Source organism: Populus euphratica, unplaced genomic scaffold (assembly GCF_000495115.2).
Source record: "Populus euphratica unplaced genomic scaffold, PopEup_1.0 scaffold98.1, whole genome shotgun sequence".
NCBI classification, from domain to species: domain Eukaryota; kingdom Viridiplantae; phylum Streptophyta; class Magnoliopsida; order Malpighiales; family Salicaceae; genus Populus; species Populus euphratica.
In genome coordinates this window covers 459618-469911 of record NW_011499986.1, presented here as the reverse complement: position 1 = coordinate 469911, position 10294 = coordinate 459618, and the positions used below count along the sequence as shown (strand labels likewise).

At 30.1% G+C, this 10294-nt stretch overlaps 1 protein-coding gene across 2 annotated transcripts; it reads left to right on the top strand.

Annotated features, from left to right (window-relative positions):
* Window positions 1-5966: 5966 nt before the first annotated feature.
* On the top strand, window positions 5967-9218 carry LOC105140131 (protein BASIC PENTACYSTEINE6-like). 2 transcript variants are annotated; one of them, XM_011046833.1, is made up of 4 exons: window positions 5967-6097; window positions 7471-7520; window positions 7651-7823; window positions 7970-9218. In XM_011046833.1, the coding sequence occupies exons 3-4, from the start codon at window positions 7755-7757 to the stop codon at window positions 8906-8908; spliced, it is 1008 nt and encodes a 335-aa protein (XP_011045135.1). In that variant the 5' UTR covers window positions 5967-6097; window positions 7471-7520; window positions 7651-7754; the 3' UTR covers window positions 8909-9218. The 2 variants fall into 2 exon arrangements, with proteins under 2 accessions (XP_011045135.1, XP_011045136.1); XM_011046834.1 differs by lacking the exon at window positions 7471-7520.
* Window positions 9219-10294: the final 1076 nt, after the last annotated feature.

The following is a 10294-nucleotide window of genomic DNA, read 5'->3' as shown; positions in this document are numbered from 1 at the left end:
GTAAAAAAAAAAATTGACATGACATGCAATATATAATATAAACTTTAATTTTAATTGTAAAATGATTAGTAAAATATTTTAATTAAATAATAAGAAATATACAATATAAACTTTACTTGTAAAATGATTAGTAAAATATTTTAATTAAATAATAAGATCTAGTCAAGTAATAAATAATAATATAGCATAATTAAAATAAAAATGAAATAAATAATAAAAATATTTAAACTTCTTAAAATATATAATTCAAATAAAATTCAGTAGATAATAATATAGCACAATTAAAATAAAAATAAAATAAATAATAAAAATATTTAAACATCTTAAAATATATAATTCAAATAAAATTCATACATATTTAAAGAATTTCATTAACTAAAAGTTAATAAACCTAAAACAAATAATCTGTTGGTATATTATGTAAAGTAAATGTAGTCTTGTTGTTTTTATCTTCCTTATTATTCTTAAAAATTCATCAAAATTATCATTATCTAAAGTATTATTACTATTATTATTAATGCTACTATTAGTACTAGTATCTATATTGTGAACATTAGTGTTGCTATTAGTACCAACACCAATACTAATATTGTCAACAATATTTATCTCTAAGTCCCTTAAATTATCTAAATTGATATCATTCTGAATCTCTAAATCATCTTCAGTTTCATGACACTTCATTTCAACATCATTAAGATTTTTTTTATCGTCACTTTCATCTTCTTTATTATTTTTTGTTCATGTTATACTATCAATGAAACTAAGCAAATCAGAATTTGATGAACTATTATGTTTTTCTTCCTCGATTATCCAATCATTATCAGATGAGAGATGATCAAAAACTTCACCAAAATCATTACTTTGCTTTTTGACTTGGTTATCATTTAATTTAAAATTACACATTATAAATACCATGTCATTTATTTTCTTATTGTGCAAATGATTTTTTCGTTTTATATGAAACTATGTAAGCAATTCAACTTGGTAACGCATAAGATTCTTATAAAATATAAAGGCATTAAAATTAAAAAGAATAAAACTCACCATCTCAAATGCACTCTAGTTTTGCTCACATCTGGATGAACTACAAGTCAGGCTCAGATCTTAAATTACAAATTTTTATAGCTCCGTACATTTATCCTTATTATCCCTTGTTATCTTTGCAACCACAATACCAAACAATTCATTTACATCCTTAAATGAATCAAGTTGTAAGCTAATTTTACACATTTCACTTGCATCCGGCACTATCTTTTATAAGCATTGATATAATTTAATTTTAAAGTTGGCATTAACTTTAAAATTAAAATTATAATGATAACGAAGATTCAAATAATAAGCTACTGCATATAAAAGTTCTGTAAAGTTGAAGTTCCTATCTTGCATTAATCATATTTCATATAAGTATATAATTACAAAATAAAAAATAAGAATATTATCATAAACATTAAATTAAATAATGTAAAAGTGAAATAAACATTATGTATCAATTGATAGTAGTAAATAAATAACTTGCAAGATATATAATTAATACCTTTTTTTCACATAATCAAAATTTATTTGTATCTTTTCTTTTTTTTTGATCCATTACTTCAAATATAAAACTTATAGTTGATTTCTCATTTAAAATAATTAATTGAAGAACTTTTATTAGAGAACATGTTATCTTGATACATTGACATCATATCAAAACTTGCTATCCAAAACACAACTTTGAATTTGCTTTTCTTTTTCTATTTTTGAAAACATACATGACCTTTATTTGATGAAAGTAAAAATTGTCATCAATTATGTCTTACAATCTCTCAAACATCCAAAATTTAAATATGCAGTAGCAAATCTAATATTAGGAGGCCTAGTCAAATTCTTTCTTTTTGTAAAGTGTTTTAGCATGGAAATGAGAATAGTTCTTATATATATGTATGAGGTGATTCTCCTTCCATTAGCAATAGTTACTTGACAGAACTTTAGTTTCTTTTCAAAATCTTTTAATATCAAGTCAATACAATGGGCAGCACATTGTCACTACCCGAATCTCAAGTCTATAATCGGCAACACATGAGCTGTGTCAAAAGAACACCTCACTCACGCTAAGTTTCAAAACGAACATATCAAGATAAAAGGTTATTCAAAAATACACGACATTATATAATCTTTAAAAATAGTATATTATTCAAAACTAATGAAATCAAAAGATAGTTTAAGATCGACAATGTAGGAACAATGTCAAAAGAACACCTCACCTACGCTAAGCATCGGAACAAACATATTAAAAGAATAAATTATTCAAAAATATACAATATTTCATAATTTTCAAAAATAGTATATTATTCAAAACTGATAAAACCAAAAAGAAATAGTATATTATTCAAAATTGATAAAACCAAAAGATAGTTTAAAAATTTTCATCAATAACTAAAATAAAAATAATATTTTATAATACTCATTACATTGTCAAAATCCAAACTTAATCAAAATAAGGTAACAATGGAGCATCTAAAACATTGAATCAAAACTAAAGAAAAGCCTTGTAAAATAAGGAAGGCATACCGACCCAACCTGAAGAAGCAAGAACACTCAACAAAGTTCATATACTATCAGAAACTAAGAACCAAGTATTTAATATTTAATATACATTTTAGACATTAATATTAATAGTTGCAAGTCGATTTATGTTGATATACATATACATGTACATACTAAATATCTTATCATAACATAATAGAATACATATTAGAGATTAGATGACACTTGAAGGCAACCATTGTGGGATGATTAGTCACCACAGACTAACACCTCTCTCACCATCTACGTATTTAGAATATTATGTGCACATATGCTAACCAATTAACATGGAATTGCTAACAAGTCCTATATTAATGCATAATAAATATTTACATAATCATCAAAGAAACGTATATCATATTAAATAGAATTTAGTTTGATAGACTGCGAGTGCAAATTCAAGAATAATTTTTAGTTTGATAGATGATTAGTACTTAAAAGTGCGTACTTGAAAAATAAAGCAATATATATAAGTATTCAACATGTAAATTTATTTACAATATATGAAAATTAACTAGTTATACTCATTGTATAATCAACATATATATTTATTTATATTATATGCATATTAAAGATTATCTCACTCACCCGAAAAAATATAGATTAAAAGGAATGTAAATGAAAGATCCGAAAAACCTATTGAGAATCGTTAAGAGAACCCATTATAAATATATAAAATATTCTCAAAAGCAACTCAAAATAACATAAATAAAAAATTTCAATACATAAAAGAAAATCAGGTTTAATCTCATAGGTTTAAGGGCTAAAACAACAACTTTCCAAAATAAGGATCAAAACGTAATTTTGAGATTAAATCTGGTTTTCTTTTATGTATTGAAAATTTTTAAATCTTAAATTTATAAATAAACAACATGAGAATATATCCTCTATTAATTGTGAGATTAAAAAACAACTTTATAGATGAACAAAATATCTTCTGTTAATTATGAGTTAATTATGAGATACTATGCAGCATCCATGACATAAAAGTAAAGGCTACTCATCCTTCAATCAATATTATACCCACTCTTCAGTTTCTATTCCAAATTTATACATTCAAGATGTCTACATATGGGTTAGCACTCCTGACCACCATTCAATGTCAAAAGTAATTTCAACTGTTAATTCTTTATTCAATTTCCTATACAAAATTCACTAGAATCACCACCATTATTAACATACTAACTTTTTAGCAATTCTAATATTTTTAGCAACAAAATCTAATAAAAAAATGAAAAACTAGAGACCTAATTTCTTATAACATCACATTGTAAATACCAAACAGAAAAACAAAGCTTGTGAATAAATTTTTACGTTCTTCCTACCAAGAACATTCTGGAAGCTAGATCTCGATGGCAAGAAAAGCCAGCTGAAAAAGTGGAGAGTTGAAAAAATTAGATTCAGATTAGACTTCAGAGACGTTGTTGGTAAGTAAAGAGTGAAGAGTGGAACCAATTTCTTATTCTGTTGGGCCGCTGGTGATTTAGGGAAAAGAAAGGCCAAGAAGGGGAAAGGTGGAGACATGGACTTGGAGTGTCGGGTTTGGTGAGTGAAGAGTAGAGAGTCAGTAGTTGTTTTTCATTTCACGTGAAATCGGACCGAGTTTCATGTTTTTTACGAGTTAACCTGATTTTACACGAATTTAACTGAATTTGTTGGTTTTCAAGTTTTAAACCTGAATTTACATGTTTTATGCATTTTCACTCATAAAATCATATAATTTCATGAGTTAAAACATGTTTTTAATAACCCTGGTCATAACGATTGTTTTGTTTAAAGTATTTTTTATTTAAAAATATATTAGAATATTTTTTTTTTTTTAGAAATACATTTGAATAAGATTTTTTATTTTTTGATATTATTTTATTAAAACTATTTAAAAATAATTTAAAATTTTAAAAAAAATCCAGCCATAATTTAATGTTAACATGAAGGGTGAAGCAAAGAAACTTCATTCCCGTGTATAAAAAAAAAGAAAAGAAAACTATCCAGCATCCCGTCCCTTGTAGACGGCCAACGAGAGAGAGACAAAAATTACTAGCATGTGAATTGAAGACAGAAATCGCAAATCAGTGGGCAGGCCCGTCAACTTCCAGCTCATTACCATGCTCAGAATACACTTATTTATCAATAGTAATGGAATTAAATGCTAGCATAATTTTCCAAGGGAAAAAAAAATATATAACCATAATTTAAATCTCGACTATTCCAACCCATAAAAAAATTAGAAATTTATCCTTGAGTGGCGCTTCGGTTCTAGCAGGTGACACTCCAGCTTAGTTATAAAGCACGTCAGTAATTTTATAAATATTAAACTCAACCTGTGTTAAGATTTTTTTAAAAAAATAATATATAGTTAATTTAATTCACTTCATCCACTTAGTCAAAATTAAGTTTAAATTTTAAAAAAATTAAAATGATATTATTTTTTAAATAAATAAAATAATATTATTTTAATAAGTATGAGTAATTCATAACTACGAACTCGAACTTTGAATCTAATATATTGTATTTGCCATGTGTTTTTTAAAATTATTTTTTTATATATTTTAAGTTGTTTTGATATATTAATTTTAAAAATATTTTTTAAAAAAATAAAAAATATATTATTTTTATACATTTAAAAATAAAAAATATCTTAAAAATTAACTATAATTACACTTAAATAACATACTTTTAATTAAATTTAATAAAGATGATTATTCGAACCATGTACGTACAACCATGATGACTTCGATTCTTTACCATAACATTTTATGCTTGGTTTGCATTGAAGTTCTATTCACGGTGCTTGTAAATAAATTTGCATCATTCAATTGAATATGAAACAGGGAAATTTTTTTAAAAAAAATCACAAATTTTTTTTAAGTATATTTATTTTTGTGTTTTCAAAAATTTAAAATTTTTATATAATTTTATTTCCTTTAAAAAAAATTATTTATTTTTATTTTAATGTATTGATTTTAAAATTAAATTTTAAAATATAAATTAATATTATTTTAATATATTTTTAAATAAAAATTAATTTAAAAAATAACTATTATGATAATACAAAATAAATTATTTAAATATCTCAAAACAATGCATTTGGATCTCATCATGTTACCAGCTCCAATCCCACCTTAATAATTAGGAGTATTTGAAAGTGTAGAAATAGTTATTTTTAAATTTTTTTTATAAATATATTAAAATAATAATTTTTATTTAAAATATTATTTTTAACATTAATATATTAAAAAATTTAAAAATATTAGAAAAAAATATTTGTTTTAGATTTTTTTTAAAAACACTTTTAATATATAAAAACTGCAATATTTTCCGGAAAATACCGCTAGAATGCGTAGAATTGAAAAAAGTACAAAAATAAATAAAAAATAAACGTATTAAGACAAGACAGACAGGTAAAAACTACGCACTCATTAAAAAAAATAGCAAAAAAAATCTTTCTCTTCTCCTACTGTTCCTTCCACGGATTCGACTTCTTCTTGCCCACTTAGGGTTTTCAGTCTCTCTTCCTGTATTGCCTCTTTAAGTAAGCATAGATTCCATTACATTTTTAATTTCCTCTCTCTGTTGTTTGCTTTCTTTGCTATCCGATCAGTCTTTGTCGCTTTTGCCTACCTTTTTTTGGTCACTGACATTTGTGGTTCTCGGTACTTCAAGTGGATCATTGTTGCGTTTTTGTTGCTATTGCAGCTTGTTTTTGTGTTCATTTTGTTTGATTTTGGGTTTTGATCGCGTTTAAGTGTAAAGCTGTGCGTTTTTAAAAGGGCTTGGTGGGTTTTAATTTCTTGGATTTTTTGTGTGTTTAGTGTAGGAGTGATGGTTAGTAGAGATGGATTTAGAGGCACTTGATTTTAGATTTTTTGCTAAGGATTGATTCAGTGTTTTGACCTGTTAGCTGCATATTAGCATTATGTAATTAGAATCATGTTTAGTGTTTGACCAGAGGCAAGATTGAATCTTTGGTTGGTTTCTGGAGATAATCAGGAGTCCAATAGCTAATTCGTGCTTGGAAACCCGATCCTTAGTAATGAGCTTTAGTTACAATGTTCTCTGTGAGTAGGTGCTTGTGATGATTTAAAATCATCTGGTAGGGTATTGGCCATTTCTTCTGAATGCTTGTCACTGGTCTTGTCTGTCTTCCATGATAAGCATTTGAACATGAGATAGCACCACATCCCCCAGTCCTATGCAGAAGTTGGAAGAAACTATATTTTGGAATGCATAGACCAGTGCCTATGCTGGGTGGGGTTTGGATTTTAGTTTTGCAAGTCATGGTCTGAATTGGGAATTATAAACTGTCTTTAGCTAGTGAATCCTTGCTTGTCGACATTTTATCACTTGCTGTAGCACATTATGAAAGAACTTGTACCTATTAAGTATTATGCAACAATTCACATTGCGCATATGAAACATGGTGGCAAGCTTTTTTCCTTAAACAATTTTCAACAATATATGCACTGCACAAGAACTTGGTTGCATCTTTCTGTTTGAATTCTCAGTATTGTTGTATATGTGTGCCATTATGCTTATAAGTATGCTTAAGTTGTTCTTGAATGTCACTGTTATGAACTACTATTTTACCCTTACTTGCATCCATGTAATTGATAAGAACCACTTGAAAAAACGCTCTGCCCTCTCTCATTCCCTAACACCAACAACAGCATTTGATCCAACAAGTTTAAAATTAATATATGACTTTCCAATTCTGCATTTGTAGCTGTTTTATAAGCACGCATACGTATCTGAATAAACTCTTCTGGTCTTGCCTATTCTTTTTATCTTTGGTGTGCAATCAAGATTGAAGAATGCTGTTCTTATACTATAGTTAGAACTTTACCTTTGTTGAAAGGTTGAATTTCTGTTCCGTTGATCTGGATCTATAATTTGTTTCTTATGCAGGAAACTTTTGTAAGGGAATGAGTTTTTACCTGTGATTTGAATTTCAGATGGTAATTGTGGCACTTTCCTTCTTGTTCTCAATATTAGCATAAGAACTAAGAACTGTCTTGCCCCATTCTTTTTTCATGCAATATGCCCTATAAACAGTCTATGAATTACTTTTCCTCCTTTGAGATACAGGATTTGTAGCCTGGATAAGCGTTCAATGCTCAATTGACTGAGCACTGCATGTACACTTGGGTTTTTATTTGTTATCTGCAATTATTGCCACCTGTGGAGCTGACATGGATGATGGTGTTCATCGTGAAAATGGCAGGCACAAAGCAGATGAATATAAAACAGCTCAGGGCCAGGTATCTTAAAGCAACTTTCTGCTGACAATAACTATTAAAAACTATATGATAACATTGGTTGAATTCAATCGTAGAGTATGTAGTTTCTGATATTTCCATACAATTGCCAGTTCTTACTATTGTTATTCTTTCTGCTGTCACTGCAGTGGCTGGTGCAACCACAGCCATCCATGAAACAGATCATGGGCATCATGGCTGAAAGAGATGCTGCCATTCATGAGAAGAACATGGCCCTTTCAGAAAAGAAGGCGGCTATTGCAGAGAGAGACATGGCATTGCTGCAGCGAGACTCGGCAATTGCTGAGCGAAATAATGCCCTACTGGAGCGAGACAATGCTATTGCAACTCTGCAATATCGAGAGAACTCCTTTGCAAGTGCTAACACATCCTCTAGTCCACCAGGATACCATAACTCGCGTGGGATGAAGCACATGCATCACCAGCAGCAGCATATTCATCTGCCTCTCATGAATGAAGGTGCATATGGTACTAGGGAAATGCAGACAAGTGATACTGTGCCAATATCACCTGTTGCTTCTGAGGCTGCAAAGCCACGTCGGGGTAAACGACCAAAGGATACTAAGTCAACCCCAGCTAATAAAAAGACCTCAAAATCAGCAATGAAGGTTAAGAGGGAGAGCGAGGACTTGAACAACATGTTTGGAAAGTCAAATGAGTGGAAGAATGGGGAGGATATGAATGGTGGAGGTGATGGTCTAAACAAACAGCTGGCAGCATCTAAGTCTGATTGGAAGGGTCAAGACCTCGGGTTGAACCAGGTTGCTTTTGATGAAACAACCATGCCAGCACCAGTGTGCTCCTGCACTGGATTCTTTAGGCAGTGCTATAAATGGGGTAATGGTGGATGGCAGTCTTCGTGCTGCACAACTGCCTTGTCAATGTACCCCCTACCTGCAGTGCCCAACAAGCGGCATGCTCGTGTTGGTGGGCGAAAAATGAGTGGGAGTGCTTTTAGCAAACTGCTTAGCCGACTTGCAGCTGAAGGCCAGGATCTGTCAAATCCAGTTGATCTCAAGGATCATTGGGCCAAGCATGGAACTAATCGCTACATAACAATTAAATAGATGAAGAAATCTGCGAATCAATGGATAAACATGGAAACGTCATGTAGTGTTCCTTAGCTGTATGTATCCTCAATTTTTTTTTTTTTATTTGCTGTGGGGAAATAATGATTAGATAACAGCCACAAAGTAGGTTATCATGCAAGTGAGACCCACCGCATTTCTTTTTCCTACAGAGTCTTGTCGTCAAGTGGGGATGTATTTATGGCAGTTATCCACGGAACTCTGGTTAAATGTCAAGGGTCATTTGCAAAGTGGTTGAATTCTTATGAATACAAGTATTAAGTTATAATAGAATCTGTTATTCTAGGCATTCCAAATTTTTTGATATGGTATACGGTTGATTAACTGATCTTCTGAGATGTTTGTTTGATGATTCAATAGAACAAGGGGTTCTGGGAGTCATGGAATTCATTTCTGCTCGGTTATCAGCTGGTGTAGTGTTACCTGCTACTACTGTTTTTGTTTAGGACATGTCACAGCTTATTCCTGCGCAATGAGGTTGTTGCTTTGCAGTAAGCAACTGGGATTCTTTGCCGAGGAAAAGGCTTCAATTGTCAAATTATTTGTGGAGGTTTAGCATGCAGTATGTAAGGTTTATCATCATGGAGAATTTAGACTGCAATCATCCATCAAAAAGGTCGAGACTAAACTCGATGCCTCGACTTCGGCAGACATCGTTATGGCAAACTTTTCAAAGGAAATTTTCATATGTTGTGGCCATGTTTCATGGGCCAAATTAAGGATTGGGATTTTAAAGTAAGATTTGGGCCTTCTTGGTTTCAAACAGATTCAACCCATAATACAAATTAAATTCATTAACCGTGTTCTTTGCAAGGTCAGCATTGGAAGGCAAGATTTATGTAAAAAAGAAAGAAACACGATAGCTAGCTCTTATTAATCTGCTAATTAATGTAAAACTAAAGCAATCATAAAATTAATCTTGCCCCAGCTAACACTTTATTATTGTTAATCAAGTACACTTTTGGATCAAAACAACTTTATATGCATAAAGGCTTGAAAAGAACTCTACAGTTTGTGTCGGAGCCCACGATAATCAGCACAGATGCATGAGCCAGGGATAACTGTAATTTTTTTATGTTTCTCATATCACTCACGAGACCTGCAGTGTCCAGAGCCCAATATTTAGTTTTCAAACAAAATCGTGAAAATAGAGGGGAAAATATTTAAGCCTCAGACCGTCCTAGTTCATGAATCTCAACAATTATGCAAATTCATTGACTTCCTTTCAGTGAAACTCAAGTTTGTCATCATAGGCTGACAGCACAGTGAACCCACGAAAAATAAAAAATAAAAAAATGAGATTTGGAGATAAAAGCAGGAAGAGAGCTTCAGATCTTCCTACTCGTGAATCTAAATCATAAAAAA

Coding starts and splice junctions, on each gene's coding strand:
- LOC105140131 (XM_011046834.1), top strand. CDS start 7,755: ATGGATGATGGTGTTCATCGTGAAAATGGCAGGCACAAAGCAGATGAA. Junction 7,824..7,969: donor ATAAAACAGCTCAGGGCCAG/GTATCTTAAAGC, acceptor CTGTCACTGCAG/TGGCTGGTGCAACCACAGCC.